Source organism: Carcharhinus amblyrhynchos, chromosome 4, assembly GCF_965287045.1.
Source record: "Carcharhinus amblyrhynchos chromosome 4, sCarAmb.v2.hapA, whole genome shotgun sequence".
In the NCBI taxonomy this organism is placed as follows: domain Eukaryota; kingdom Metazoa; phylum Chordata; class Chondrichthyes; order Carcharhiniformes; family Carcharhinidae; genus Carcharhinus; species Carcharhinus amblyrhynchos.
This window is the reverse complement of record NC_137327.1, coordinates 35,755,533-35,771,763: the sequence shown is the minus strand read 5'-3', so window position 1 is coordinate 35,771,763 and position 16,231 is coordinate 35,755,533. Positions and strand designations below refer to the sequence as shown.

Here is a 16,231-nt window from a genome sequence, read left to right as displayed (position 1 = left end):
TCTGATTTCCTGCTGCTCTGAAACAAAAGCTCCAAAAAAGTAAGTTAAAATCAAAACCTCAGCTTCCTTTTCAGCTCTCCTCTCTCTGCCTGCTCCACTGGAAGAATGAGGTTGAAACCTTGGAGGTAAGTGCCTTTTAAAGTACAAAAACCTTCCCAAGTCCCCCCACGGCCAACTTCCAGTTTCCTGCTGCTCTGAAACAAAAGCTCCGAAAAAGTAAGTTAACATCAAAGACTCAGCTTACCTTCCAGCTCTCCTCTCCAAAATTGTTCCCCTCTCTGCCTGCTCCGCTGGAAGAAAGATGGTATGCTCAGCACGTGGGGTACGTGACATTTGAAAAGAGATTGTAAAAGTGAAAGGCCATTCAGGGAAACAATTGAGCAACTCTTCCCTATTTTAGTGTTGGGGAGGTGGGCATGGATTGGAGATAGACTCACCATCTCCAGAGGCATCCCGGAGACAGAAACAAGCTAGAGACAAAGAACAAAGAAGAACCATACAGCACAGGAAACAGGCCCTTCGGCCCTCCAAGTCTGTGCTGCTCATTGGTCCAATTAGACCATTCGTTTGTATCCCTCCATTCCCAGACTATCTAGGTAAGTCTTAAACGGTGCCAGCGTGTCAGCCTCCACCACCCTACTTGGCAGTGCATTCCAGGCCCCACCACCCTCTGCGTAAAAAATGTCCCTCTGATATCTGAGTTATACCTCGCCCCCTCTCATCTTTAGCCCGTGACCCCTCGTGATCGTCACTTCCGACCTGGGAAAGAGCTTCCCGCTATTCACCCTATCTATACCCTTCATAATTTTGTACACCTCTATTAGGCCTCCCCTCATTCTCTGTCTTTCCAGGGAGAACAACCCCAGTCCACCCAATCTCTCCTCATAGCTAAGACTCTCCATACCAGGCAACATCCTGGTAAACCTTCTCTACACTCTCTCTAAAGCCTCCACATCCTTCTGATAGTGTGGTGACCAGAACTGGACACAGTACTCCAAATGTGGCCTAACCAGCGTTTTATACAGCTGCAACATCAGACTCCAGCTTTTATACTCTGTACCCCATCCTATAAAGGCAAGCATACCATATGCCTTTTTCACCACCTTCTCCACCTGTGCTGCCACCTTCAAGGATTTGTGGACTTGCACACCTAGGTCCCTCTGTGTTTCTATACTCTTGATGGCCCTGCCATTTATCGTATAACTCCCCCCTACATTAGTTCTTCCAAAATGCATCACCTCACATTTATCTGGATTAAATTCCAATTGCCATTTCTCCGCCCAATTTTCCAGCCTATATCCTGCTGTATTGTCCAACAATGTTCATAGTTATCCGCATGCCAGCCATCCTTGTCTCATCTGCAAACTTGCTGATAACACCAGTTACACCTTCTTCCAGATCATTTATATACATCACAAATAGCAGAGGTCCCAGTACAGAATCCCGCGGAACCACTTAGCCACCTCTCCTTGTGTCCCATGAGCCTTAACCTTCTTAACCAACCTGCCATGAGGGACTTTGTCAAACGCCTTACTGAAATCCATATAGATGACATCCACGGCCCTTCCTTCGTCAACCGTTTTTGTCACCTCCTCAAAAAAACTCCACCAAATTTGTAAGGCACGGCCTCCCTCTTACAAAACCGTGCTGTCAAAAGTTGATGCAGTCTTGTTTCGTGCACGTGAACATTGGCAGCTTGAACCAATAAACAAAGTAACACAGAGCAATTTTATGACCCCTTCCCCCCAATCCCTTCACCCCCATAGATCACCCTGCTCACACATTCCCTCAATTGCTCACTTTTGACCCTATAATAATGTGTTGTAATCCCTTCAAATGTCCATAGAAGTGTCAAAATGAATAAAAACAATCAAATAAGCCTTTCTGAAACTCCCCTTTCCAAAGCCTAGCCAGCTCTGATTAAATATTCTCTTAAATCTCCTATCTGATAAAGATTGAAGTGTTAACAGAAATTGTATTTGGGGAAGATATTCCAACAGATGGGGCTGGATAGCAGGACACTCAGCTACTAATAGTGGATTGAAGGAAGAGGGATGAAGGTATGCTTTGAAGTGCAGAACCAGAGGGCAAGATGTCAAAGGAGCAAATGCAAGTCTGGAAATAGTTACTGAAGTATTGTAGGGCAAGCCTGCAAAGAGCAGAAGGTTGAGATTTTTTATTCAATGCTTTAGAAACAAAGAATTACTGTGGATCAATGAGCACAGGGTGATGGCAGAACAAAAAGAAAACAAGCTGTAAAGTTTTTGAAGAGTTGGAGTTCAAGGAGAATGGAAGTCAGATGGTTGGCAGGAACACTGGTGAAATTGAGCCAGTAGGTGAGAAAACATCAATATGTATTTTGCCAGTGTGTTGGAGGCAGACAATGCTGTGAAAACGGAAGGAAGCTAGTCTTGGTGAAGAATGGCTAAGGTATTTAATTTCAAGTTCAGCTTTCTCAAACAGATAGATTTCACACATCCTGGATGATCAGCCAAGTGTGGACAATAAAGGAGGTGCTAGAGTTTTTGGTAACAGCTTTAAACCATTCTTTTAGTCACCCTGGTGTTCAATTGGAGTTATTTCTAGTTCATGCACAACAACGTTTTTACTTTTTTCTAATCATAATTCAAATATCTAAACCCCATTCTTGGTTAATCAGTGCATATGTGATTGATTTAAGCATTATGATCACTTCTTAATCTTTTCCATATAAATTGTTTATTGCTATGTACACAGGCCTACAAAATTCAAGTGCCTGAAAAACATTTACAAAGTCATGATGCTTTTAAAATTTAAAAGTTGAAATCATTCAAGTCATTAAAATACAAAGAAGCAAAAGTAGCACTGCAATAGGTTCTAAGATTGCAATGCAAGAACATAAACTACAAAATTGAAACGTTCATTTCCACATGGTTATACAAGGCTGCATAATTGAGAAGTAAAATTAGAATCTTTATATGCAATAGTTTGCAATACAAATGAAACAAAATTATCTCTTTCTATAAATAGATTCGTACACAACACAATTTGGAGATCAAAGGAAGTTCTCACCCAAAGCATTGGTAATCCATTTCTAATTTATCAGTCTAAATGGAATGAGAATACAGATGCCTCATAAATCGTACTGGTGAACGGTAAAAGTAACTCGCAAAAGAACATTCTCATAATATATAAAAAAGCCTCTATATGAAGGAAAAGTAATGAATTGGAAGAATAAAGACATGCAATGTTTAGCAATCTTGTTGGATCAGTTCCTGATATAGTTCAGCCCAACTCACAATGGGAATCGGTCACAGTTTTTTAAATCCTTGATGTTGTACTTTGAGTCACAAAATAGTTACAAAAACATATCAATAATAAAATGAGCAGTATAACCCAGAAGTTAAAATATAAGAACTTAGAACTTTCTAATAAATTAAAGTAACCTGGCAAGATTTAAATACAAGTTCAATATTGTATCTTATACCAAGTTTTCCAAAATCTCTAACCCGTTCGCTGCATCATTAGATTTTTCAGAAAATGCACTTCTGTTGCCAAGATTTTTCCTGCCCTAGGGAGCTTGAGCCAGCTGAAAACAATGATGTTGACACCAAAAGGAACATTGCATCAGTGGATTTGTGCAGCGTTGCATTTGAGGTTGCTTCCACATTTTCCAAAAGAGCCACAGAACTGGCATGTAGATTCATCATTGGACATGGGGCCTGGGCTTTAATATTAGTTTTCCAGTCTAGAAAGTTGAAAGAGATTTTTTTAAAAATTGAAGTCACAAAAGGTATTTTCCAAACACTTATAAAAACAAAACAAAGTACACAAAATACTTACAACATGCAATATTTGTCTGCTTTAATTAACAGTTCTGTTCCTTAGTTAGGCTAACAGTAATGTCCTAACACGAGCGAAAGCTAAAAGGGACCGAAACCATAGATGCAGCACTCAAAATGGGGTCTTCAGAGCACACCTACTGACCTCAAGCCCTGTTTATTCTGACAATGAATGTAAACAAAACTGTTGGATCAACTGTTTCTCAACTTTCTCGCACAAAACCCAACTGTTCTCAAAATCTTATACTTAAGGAGTTGGCAGTGGTAAATCTGTTAAATATCCATTCCCTTTTCTACTTTGTCTGTTCCTCTATCCACAATTACTGCTGTTTAACTTGCTTCCCACTATTTCTCTCATAATTGACATCAATGCTGCATTCCACCAAGTGTGGCATCAAGGAGCCCTAACAAAACTGGAATCAATGGTTATCAGGGGGCAAACTCTCCACTGGTTGAAGTTATATTTGATACATAGGAAGATGGTCGTGGGGTCAGCCATCCCAGTTCCAGGACATCTTTGCAGGAGTCCCTCAGGGTAGTGTCCTAGGCCCGATCGTCTTCAGTTGCTTCATCAATAACCTTCCCTCAGTCGTGAGGTCAGAAGTGGGGATGTTCGCTGATGATTGCACAATGTTTTGCACCATTTGTGACTCTTCAGATGCTGAAGCAGTCCATGTCCAAATGGAGAACATCCGGGCTTGGGCTGACAAGGGGCAAGTAACATACATGCCACACAAATGCCAGGCAATAACTATCACGTACAAGAGACACTCTAACCACCACCCTTTGATGTTCGATGGTGCTACCATCATTGAATCCCCCACTTTCAACATCTTTGGGGTTATTGACCAGAAACTCAACTGGACTCACTGCATAAAAACAGGACAAGAACAGGTCAGATACTAGGAATACGGTAGGCAAATAACCCACCTTCTGACTCTCAAAGTCAGGAGCAAGATGGAATGCCTGGATGGGTGCAGCTTCAACAATACAAGAAGCTTGGCACCATCTAAGACAAAATAGCCTGCTCGATGGCACCACATTCACTCCCTCTACCACCAACACTCAGTAGCAGCAGTGTGTACTATCTACAAGATGCAGAAATTCACCAAAGATCCTTGGACAACACCTTCCAAACTCACAGCCACTTCTATCTAGAAGGACAAGGGCAGCACTGCCATCTGCTAGTTCCCCCCAAGTCACTCATCATCCTGATTTGGAGATATTTCACCGTTCCTTCATACGCTGGTCAAAATTCTGAAATTCCCTCCCTAAAGGCATTGTGGACTGCAGTGATTCAAGGCAGCAGCTCAGCACCACCTTAAGGGCAACCAGGGATGGGCAATAAATGTTGGTCAGCCAGCGACACCCATATCGCACAAATGAATTTTTAAAAATGGTCTTTAGTGTCAGGGCAGGTCTATCCCCAAGCCCAGAATGAGGTTCCATTTACACTGTAATTGTAGCATCAGTGTGAAATTGCTTTATGCTAGTAATAATGTAAATGTACCCAAAAGCTGACATTTAAATGTTAGTTGACACCTTCCTGGATGGTAGTTACATCAGTAATATAAATGATGGAACAAATCCACTTAAAAAAATCACAATGACAAATTTAGAGAACAATAAACATGTGAAGAATGAAATTCATTTCCTTTCTGAAGCATCAAAAGCTAGGGACCAAGAATGTAATCTTCCAGCAGTAGCAGAGGAAAATTAGTAGTCTTGGCTTCTGACCAAAAAATGAGTAGAGTCAAGTCACCCACATTAGTAATTGCTGGATTAGATTCAATTTTCACTGAATTTCAGCAACAAGGAAATCTAAAAAAAAAATTCTGGAAGAGAAAAAAATTAATTTGAAGGCAAATTTTGACCACTAAATTTTATTTCTTATCAAGTAAGAATTGTTCTCCTTAGGCAGTCCCTTGGGGTCGAGGATGACTTGCTACCATTTCAAAAATGAGTTCTTTGAATTTCTCAGTCACCCATGTGTGATCTACAATCTGTCCCAGGTGGTTGGAGTGAGTGAGCAAGGACCATAGGCTGAGTGAGTGGGCAAGGACCTGGCAGATGGAGTATAATGTTAGCAAATGTGAGGTTATCCACTTTGGTAGAAATAATAGTAGGAGGGATTATTATTTAAAAGGCAAAAAGCTGCAGCATGCTACGGTGCAGAGGGACCTGGGGGTCCTTGTGCACAAATCGCAAAAACCCAGTCTGCAGGTGATCAGGAAAGCGAATGGAATATTGGCCTTTATAGCAAGGGGGATAGAATATAAAAGGAGGTGGTCTTGGTGCAACTGTACAGGGTACTGGTCAGGCCGCAACTGGAGTACTGTGTGCAGTTTTGGTCGCGCATTTGCGGAAGGATATATTGGCCTTGGAGGGAGTGCAGAAAAGGTTCACTAGGCTGGTACCGGAGATGAGAGGGTTAGCCTACGAGGAGAGATTGCACAGCCTCAAATTCTCTGCCCGTTGAAGTGGTGGAGGCTACCTTGCTGAATATATTTAAGTCACGGGTAGATAGGTTTCTGACCGACATGGGAATTAAGGGTTATGGGGAGAAAATGAGAAAGTGGAACTGATCCACTTCAGATCAGCCATGATCTTGTTGAATGGCAGGGCAGGCTCGAGGGGCTAGATGGCCTACTCCTGCTCCTATTTCTTATGTTCTTATGGAGGAATGGATGGGTGGGGTGCCTGGATTATCATGCCTTCCATTCACCGTCAGTGCTTGGCTTCAGCTTGCATCAGTGATGAAACAAGGTGTTTAGCTCCTTCCTGGATGCTTTTTCTCCACTTCAGGTGGTCTTGGGCCAGGGATTCCCAGGTGTCATTGAGGATATTATACATTTTCAGGGAGTCTTTGAAGATGTCCATAAACAGTTTCTTCTGCCCTCCTGGGGCTTGCTTACTGTGTTGAAGCTCCAATTAAAGCGCTTGTTTCAGGCGTCTTGTATCAGGCATGTGGACAATGTGGCCCACTCAGTAGAGCTAATAAGAGATAATAAGTGCTTTGGTATTAGGGATGTTGGCCTGAGCGAGAACCCTGTTTGGTGTGCCGGTCTTTCTTTTGGGGCAAAACAAATAAACCAACTTAATTGGTGTGCCTGTCCCGCCAATGGATTTGAAGGATCTTGTGGAGACAGTGCTGATGGCACTTCTCCAGGGTTCTGAGGTGCTGGCTGTATATAATCCACATCTCAGACATTTAGGAGGGTGGGTTTCACTACTGCTCTGAAGACCATGAGCCTGCTGCCGGGTCAGAGGTCCTGATCTTCAAATTCTCCCGCTCAGACGACTGAAGACGGCACTGGCATTCAAAGTGGTGTTGAATCTCATTGTCGACATTTGTCCTCGTTAACAGTATGTTCTCAAGGTATGGAAAATGGTTTGCATTGACCAAGGCCTTGTTGTGGATTTTGATAACCTGCAGACGCAAGTATTGTCTGCATACTGCTATTCAACGACAGAGTTTGGGACAATCTTGGATCTTGCCTGCAGGCAGCAAAGAACAGATGCCATTTTTTCTCTGCAGTTTAGCTCCATTCCAGCAGGAACATGAGGGCAAGGTGGACCATTTTAGCAAGGAAGGTCAAGAAACGCATTGGTGCTTGACCCTAGTCCAGACATGAATTGGGTCTATGGCGGACCTGTTGATCAGCATCATGGCTTACATGTCACTGTGGTGCAGGGGGAGAATGGTGGCAAACTTTTGGGGGCAGTCAAAATACAGGAGGATGTTCTACAATCTCTCATAGTTGACTCTGTCAAAGACCTTTGTACATTTTATCTCTTGTCTAGTAGCAATTGTAGTAACTCAATTAACAAGCAACAGTTGTGACATTGTTCCATTCCTACATTGGCATATTGGAAATTGGAAAAGAGTATAGGGCCAAGATAGGTGGAGAATAGAAAGTGAAGAGATCTCTTCCTCTGCAATTTACAAAAATAAAAGCAGATTCATATCGTTGTGTGTACTGGACCAACCAAAATACCAAGCTCTAAAATTATACATAAAAAGAGCACAAGTTTCCAAATCAGTAGCAATTCTCACACATTTAAACAAGGTTAAACTGGCCACTATTTCTCACCTCCTTGTCCCCCCTTTAAACTTGCCAACTACTCATGCACCAGGAGAAAGTTTAAAACAATTTTGAAAGAAATTTACACAATGAAAAAAATGCATACAATGCCCATAATCACACAACAGGGCTTAAAAAAAGCAAAAAAAACACAAAACAATTCAAAACATTTGTGCTTCATACTAAAAACGCAAATGATAGCTTGACAACTCAAATCAGCGAGGACTTCAACTTTAAAACCCATGCAATTTTTACTTAAATTTTCCAGGCACTCTGGCTCTGAAAACAAATACTTACATCATCACAAGACATGTTGTACTCTGCCAAAACAGTTCGACATCTTGCAGCTATACTACAAACAACAGGTTAAAGAAAATCAATTTTTCATCAATTAAAGTTGGAATTATGTAATATTGGCTCTGTTCTTATGGAAGAGATTGCATAAGGAATTATAGATTCATTAACTCTACAAGAATGACAAATCACTCAACAGAATGCAGTGAAGGAAACTGTACTGTACAACTATTATAATATTAAAGAATGTTGGCTGTTAATAGTTTCTCTCCTGGTTAAACACATGCAATTTTCAGTTTAACAGTAAATAATAGACCAAACATTCCAAAGCATTGGTGCAGAGTGAAGACAGGACTCATCTCAGCAGATGATAACTAAGTTAGTTTAAAAATACATAGTCAGCATTTAAAAAGGCACCACAGCAATAATCTAATTCTGCAAATCAAGTTGATAGCAAATTGAAAAACACCATGTCATGTCACAGTGAATTTTCAGTCAATACTTTTAAAAGCTAGACAGAATATTAAAATGGCTGCTGCAAATCATGTAACCTCTTGCATCTGAGCCTCAGACCATCTTAAATCTCAAGAGAATACCTAATTTATTATCGACATTCACATAATCCTTTAAGCATGGATCAACACAAAAAAGGACTTTGGAAAGAACCTCACTTTGTTTCATTCTGGCTAAATTATGACTTCAAAGCTCCAAGTGTGTAAGACGTATGAATAGGTCCCATCAACCTTCCATTATACTATAATGGTTTTCTCCCATCCAAATTAGGCTGGATAAATCTCAACTATCAACACTACATGATTGAAATCAACATATGTATTCCCCATTGTTTGGAAAAAGGACTTTGAACTTGTCAAAAGTACATAACAAGGGAAAAATTTTATCTACTTGTAAAACCTGCAAGCTGCTTGCAGATGGAGTTCCATCAAAAGACATTGAACTAGCTGCAAGTCACTCAAATAGCTGAGGTAATTCTCCAACCTGTTCCAGTTAAAGTGAACCCGAGAACCAGACTTATGGAAATTTGACAAGAAAACTCACAGCCTGTTAAGAATCACTCACTTAACAAGATTTTTAATTCAACTTTAAGACATCAAGTGCATCAAGAAATTTACTGGCCTGCCACCAAAGAGACTGAGATCATTATTAGCTGAAACAAGATAGGACATTCACCTGTATCTTTGTGTGTGAGAGATGAGTGAATGAAACATTGAGCTAAATTTGGGGTCGGTTTCTTCATTTGTAATGTACAAAAAGCTTGCTGCTGGAGTTATTGAATTGGGACACACTCACTGAGAGTAAAACATATACCTCTCACAGAAACATATTGATCACAAGTAGTAAAAGAAAGCCCATAAATTCTGTCCGTGACATACCAAAAAAGGATACATTGATGGTGCAACCACTCTTTTATGTATTCCAGCAAAGAATAAACCAATAAGAGTTATACAGCTGATGGTGAAGAATGGATGATTCCATAGCGATGTGAAAAAAGATACCTAAAAAGATTTAAAAAGTATTGCTGAAGAGAGAAACATATTGTTGATGCTTTTTGTCTTGCACTTATCAGAACAAATGCAAGAATGATAAAACATCACAACAATGTACACCACAGGAGAAAAGCGCACTGATTCGTTGGCAGGTCAACACAGACTGAGCCACAGCCATGGAGAAAGCAACAGGCTCTTCAGTCTCCCAAGTAATTGGCTGTACATCAGCAATATGCACAATTTACAGAAACATATTCAATTCATTTCAAAACTTGCTGCACGCTGATCTTTATTTCTCTTACAAATCCCTTATATTAGAATATGGAATTTTTGCAAACACATTTTCAAAAATTGTGCAGGGGATCAAATATTTCTTAGGCATGCCAGATCATTGACAAACTTGACCCTAGACAGATACATGTTAAGCTACAAAACTTCACAGCTTACTGATTTTGTACTTCTTCTCATGCCCAACCAAGCCAGATTATCTCTCAGAACTGTTTTAATGCTTTCATATGGACAGAAGAAACAGAAATAGTTTTAATCCAAAGGAAGCAAAGGAAAAAGATTGACACAAAAGCAGCCTTAATTGTTTAATGCATAACCAAAATAAGAAGCCACAGCCATCAGGCCAACGAACAAAACAAAAAAATCAGATTACAAGCAGAGAAAATCTGAAACTTTATCCATTTCCTTCTTTCTGAAAGGCATTATAATTTTAAACAGATCAAAAGTTGACTGTTATTTTCCATTCATAACGCAATCATGAATTCATAATTGAAAAGTTGGAAGATTTAGATCTATAATGAAATACGCGGCAACCTCTCTCCTCAGGCCAAGTGAACACAACCTGCAAGGTTTTGGGCACTTTAAACCTCGCCATAACACTTGCTCAAACAAGCCAGTAATTTCACGAGACATTAACAACATGTTAACACCATCACTCGGTATTCTTTCAGACCATTTCCTGGCTTACAAAGTGCCAAAAAATTAATTGAATTTGAATCCCTTATTTTCGGAGAGGCTGGTGTTTCATTTTTTTGTAAAATGCATTTCTCCAAATAAAGCCTCTTTCTGAAACTTGTAGGAATGCAAAAGAAAATCTGCTCAAGCTGTTGTTGAACAGAAATCAATTCCAACAAACCTTTTGAAAGTGTACCTCCACTTACTTGTACTGGACATAACTTCCTGACAATTTTAAGTATAAAAGCTTCTAGTTACCTTTTGCGTTTCAGGATCTATTAACCAATTCCAGGCACCTGTGGCAGTACATACCGAAACAACAATGAGAATCACTGCAAATAAAAAGTTGAATTCCCATTACCAATATTTTCATGATGCGGTTCAGTAAGATATCAGAGATTTATATTTCAAGGAAACTAAAATTCTAAATGTACTTATCATAATTACTTTAAGAAATCTTTATTTTTAACTAGAAGTTAGCTTGGTCTATTTTCCTTCACTGTCGCTGGGTCAAAATCCTTGAACTCCCTTCTGAACAGCACTCCAGGTGATCCTAAAATATGTAGGTTACGCTAAGAAAGCTCACAATACCAGGTGAGAATCCAACAGATTTATTTGGTATCATGAGCTTTTGGAGCAAAGCTCCTTCATCAGGTGAGTCCAATGCCGGCATTTCCACATCAAATGGACTGCAGCAGTTCAAGACGACGGCTCACCATTACTTCTCAAGGACAAGTAGGGACAGCAATAAATTGTGGCCAGGCCAGGGACGAATAAAAAAAAATTGATCACTTGAATCATTTAAAATATAGTTTCTGAGGCTGCTTTCTGGCAAAGAGTTGTTTTTGTGAAGGACAGATCCAAGGTGCTATGAATCGTCAGAGTACAATGGCACAAGTTCATCAATAAGCATATCAAAAGATACTTATTTCAAGCAAAAAGTAGAAAATTATATCTATATTTTAAATAATTCTGCTTAGTTCTTGCATCTGTGTAATTACAATTTTCATGACCCAGATTAATAGTTTTTAACCTGAGCTACACAAACTTCCACCCTGGAATTTTAACTGGCTTGAAGGACACAGTAGGCCAGGCATATTATTTCTAATGCATACCCAATAGTAGAGGGGTGTATTGTATGCCGTTGAACAGTGCTAATTGAAATATTTTGCACATCGAGATCAAGTTTTATACAATGCACGGACAGATATAAAGTTTGCTTTTGAGTTGAGCATAATTGAAACACAATAACTACAACACTGCTCGGCACCACATAATGAAAATGTATTTGGCAGGCCCTTAATACAATGTATTATTAATAAACTCCTTGTTGGTGCATGCTTCTCTGTGAAAGACATAGACCAAGATTTTTCAGCCCCTCTATGGGAGTACCTGCCATGAGCCGGCCACGGGCCAATTGTCTTTCAGCAGGACCAGGTACTCTTGGTGGTGGGTGGGGCTGAAAAATCCCACCCACAGTTGCAATAAGTATATCAATGTGCATCGAACACGCTGGTTGCCCTAACCATCCTCCCAATATTACAAACCTGGCTGAGTTCTTCAAAGAGTGGTAATTCACAGATTGAGAAGGCAATTGATAAGATTTCGTGGGTTGCTTCAAGCAATTTCTGTTCTAAATTATTTCTGAAAGCCTGATCTCACGATGGTTTTGATTCTTGTTAGGGTTGAGTCTCACGGCACTGCCAAAATTTGTTATTCTGCCCCAGTGGCCATGATTTATTAATCAATCTTGGAAGGATTTTTTGATCAAAAGCAGGCTTTTCATGTACTTCAGAATAGTGGAAAATTGCAGTGAAACCTAATCTTGCCCAATGTGAAGTTCACAACATTATAATTTTGTAATTGTCACTGAACATTGCTAAGGAGCAGAAATCCTAGCTGATTTTTCCCATCTATATTGAAAGACAATGAAGCTCAGGGGATTGAACCTTAGATGTTACTGGTCTGTATGGCTCATATTGATGATCCATACTACACTAAACACTTGCTTGTACCTTAAATATTGAAATGAGACTCCTTCCAGCCATTGAACATCTTAGCAATTATAAAAGTTCTTTATTTTGTTTGTAGACTGTGACGGAAAGAGGAAAACTTTGAGGTTGACTTCTTAATGCCCGAGTACACAGAACATAGAACACTACAGCACAAACAGGCCCTTCAGCCCACGTTGCTCTGATCATATCCACACCTACCAGGCCGATCTTAACTCTCAATCCCATGTACTCATCCAGAAGTCTCTTAAAAGACCCCAGCGAGTTTGCCTCCACCACCACCGACGGCAGCCTATTCTACTCACTCACCACCCTCTCAGTGAAAAACTTACCCCGACATCTCCTCTGTACCTGCTCCCCAGCACCTTAAACCCGTGTCCTCTTGTAGCGACCATTTCAACCCTGGGAAATAGCCTCTGAGAATCCACCCTATCTATACCCTTCAATGTCTTATAAACCTCTATCAGGTCGCCTCTCAACCTTCATCTCTCCAGGGAGGAGACCTCGCTCCGTCAACCTATCCTCATAATGCATGCCTCCCAATCCAGGCAACATCCTTGTAAATCTCCCCTGCACCCTCTCAATAGCTTCCACATCCTTCTTGTAGTGAGGCAACCAGAACTGCGCACGGTACCCCAAGTGGGGTCTGACAAGGGTCTTATAAAGTTGCAGCATTACCTCCCGACTTCTAAACTCAATCCCTCGAGTAATGAAGGCTAGCACACCATACACCTTCTTGACCACATCCTCCATCTGTGAGGCCGATTTGAGTCCTATGGATTCGGACCCCAAGGTCCTTCTGCTCCTCAACACTGCCTCCCTTGATATTGTACTCCTTCAAGTATGTATGTAGACAGTGTCCTGTGCAACATAGATGCTCAAAGCTAGGGTTGGAAAATCCTAGTGATTTTTTTTGCTGCATTACTGTTATTTCAGTTGTTATACATGAAGAAAAGCAAGGTGCTGTACTGATTTAATGTGATGACAGCGATTACTTCAGTCTATCATATTTCACCAGGTATAAAGCAATCTGCAGCACATTTAATGAGAACAAAAATAAAAAATACTCGAAACAATCTGCAGATCTGGTAGCATTTGAGAGTTAATGCTTCAAGGTGGACCAGATTTGCAGCATTTTCTGTTTGCATTGCAGATTTGCAACGTCTTTTGTTTTTATTTCAAATGTACATAATCTTGTTTTTATCTCAGATTCTCAGAATTTTTTGTTTCCATTTCAGTTTTACAACATATTTTGTTTTTATGTCAGGTTTCCAGCATCTACAATACCTTCCTGTTGTATGAATGTTTAATGGACCACTTGATACTACTATTTGGAGAATATATTCCTACCACTAAAAGTGCATCTGGAAATGCAACTCTAAACAACTGTCTCCATTTCTAATTACAGCATTACATCCCCATCCCCCTCTCTCCTTTCACCGAGGGTGGACACACACACACACCCCTTGGACATTCACCGAGCGTGGACACACACATACCCTGGATACTCACTGAGGGTGAGTACGCGTCTCAGGGTATGTGTGTATCTCACCAACTTTTACAGATGTACCATGGAAAGCATTATTTCTGGTTGTATCACAGCTTGGCATGGCTCCTGCTCTGCCCAATACTGCAAGAAACTACAAACGGTCATGAATGTAGCCCAATCCATCACACAAACCAGCCTCCCATCCATTGACTCTGTCCACACTTCCTGCTGCCTCGGCAAAGCATCCAAACATAATTAAGGACCCCATGCACCCCGGACATTCTCTCTTCCACCTTTTTTCACTGGGAAAAAGATACAAAAGTCCGAGGTCACGTACCAACTGACTTAAGAACAGCTTCTTCCCTTCTGCCACCAGACTTTTGAACAGACCCACCTTGCATTAAGTTTATCTTTCTCTGCACCCTATGACTGTGACACTACATTCTGCCCCCTTTCTTTTCCTTCTCTATGAACGGTATGCCTTGTCTGTACAGTGCACAGGAAACAAGACTGTTCATTGCATGATAATACATGTGATAATAATAAACAAAATCAAAAAGGGTGGACACACACACACCCCCCCCTTGTGAATACTCACCGAGGGTGGACACACACACACACACACACCCCCCTTTGTGAATACTCACCGAGGGTGGACACACACACACACACACACCCCCCTTTGTGAATACTCACCGAGGGTGGACACACACACACACACACACCCCCCTTTGTGAATACTCACCAAGGGTGGACACACACACACACACACACACACACCCCTTTGTGAATACTCACCGAGGGTGGACACACACACACACACACACACCCCCCTTTGTGAATACTCACCGAGGGTGGACACACACACACACACACACCCCCCTTTGTGAATACTCACCGAGGGTGGACACACACACACACACACCCCCCTTTGTGAATACTCACCGAGGGTGGACACACACACACACACCCCCCTTTGTGAATACTCACCGAGGGTGGACACACACACACACACACCCCCCTTTGTGAATACTCACCGAGGGTGGACACACACACACACACACCCCCCCCTTTGTGAATACTCACCGAGGGTGGACACACACACACACACACCCCCCTTTGTGAATACTCACCGAGGGTGGACACACACACACACACACCCCCCCTTTGTGAATACTCACCGAGGGTGGACACACACACACACACACACACCCCCTTTGTGAATACTCACCGAGGGTGGACACACACACACACACACACACACACCCCCTTTGTGAATACTCACCGAGGATGGACACACACACACACACACACACACCCCCCCTTGTGAATACTCACCGAGGGTGGACACACACACACACCCCCCCTTGTGAATACTCACCGAGGGTGGACACACACACACACCCCCCCTTGTGAATACTCACCGAGGGTGGACACACACACACACCCCCCCTTGTGAATACTCACCGAGGGTGGACACACACACACACACACACCCCCTTGTGAATACTCACCGAGGGTGGACACACACACACACACACACCCCCTTGTGAATACTCACCGAGGGTGGACACACACACACACACACACACACACACCCCCTTGTGAATACTCACCGAGGGTGGACACACACACACACACACACACACACCCCCCCTTGTGAATACTCACCGAGGGTGGACACACACACACACCCCCCCTTGTGAATACTCACCGAGGGTGGACACACACACACCCCCCTTTGTGAATACTCACCGAGGGTGGACACACACACACACACACACACACTGAATACTCACTTCGCCAACGTCCCGTCGCCGGCTGTAAGCAGGAAATGTACTCGGTCAGCCTCCTCTCGAAAGCTTTGAGATCTGCAAGACAAAACAACCAAATTCTTCATCTGACAGGCTGCAGTAAAAAGTAACCGGCTTCGGGGCGCGCACGCTCAATCCTCCTCTTCCATTTACCTTCGGCTTGTTCCAGAGAGTTCATCATCACAGTCCGCAGTCGCTGTCCCCTCCCCCCCCGGCCCTGCCTGCCCTCTGGCTCCTCCCACCTACTA

At 41.9% G+C, this 16,231-nt stretch overlaps 1 protein-coding gene across 2 annotated transcripts; it reads right to left on the bottom strand.

Annotated features, from left to right (window-relative positions):
- Positions 1–2,706: 2,706 nt before the first annotated feature.
- cnep1r1 (CTD nuclear envelope phosphatase 1 regulatory subunit 1) lies at positions 2,707–16,208 on the bottom strand. Of its 2 annotated transcripts, none has more exons than XM_080186969.1 (6): positions 16,137–16,208; positions 15,969–16,040; positions 10,927–11,000; positions 9,605–9,714; positions 8,204–8,258; positions 2,707–3,727 (listed from the first exon to the last, which is right to left on the bottom strand). In XM_080186969.1, the coding sequence occupies exons 1-6, from the start codon at positions 16,162–16,164 to the stop codon at positions 3,686–3,688; spliced, it is 381 nt and encodes a 126-aa protein (XP_080043095.1). In that variant the 5' UTR covers positions 16,165–16,208; the 3' UTR covers positions 2,707–3,685. The 2 variants fall into 2 exon arrangements, with proteins under 2 accessions (XP_080043095.1, XP_080043096.1); XM_080186970.1 differs by having other exon boundaries at positions 8,204–8,253.
- Positions 16,209–16,231: the final 23 nt, after the last annotated feature.

Bases quoted from the DNA above. Each gene is read 5' to 3' on its own strand.
- cnep1r1 (XM_080186969.1), bottom strand. From the start codon at position 16,164: ATGATGAACTCTCTGGAACAAGCCGAAG. The intron at 8,259-9,604 runs GTATCCTTTTTT...TGTTGTTTGTAG, and splicing joins AGAGTGGTTGCACCATCAAT to TATAGCTGCAAGATGTCGAA. The intron at 3,728-8,203 runs GTAAGTATTTGT...TCAACTTTCTAG, and splicing joins ACAACATGTCTTGTGATGAT to ACTGGAAAACTAATATTAAA.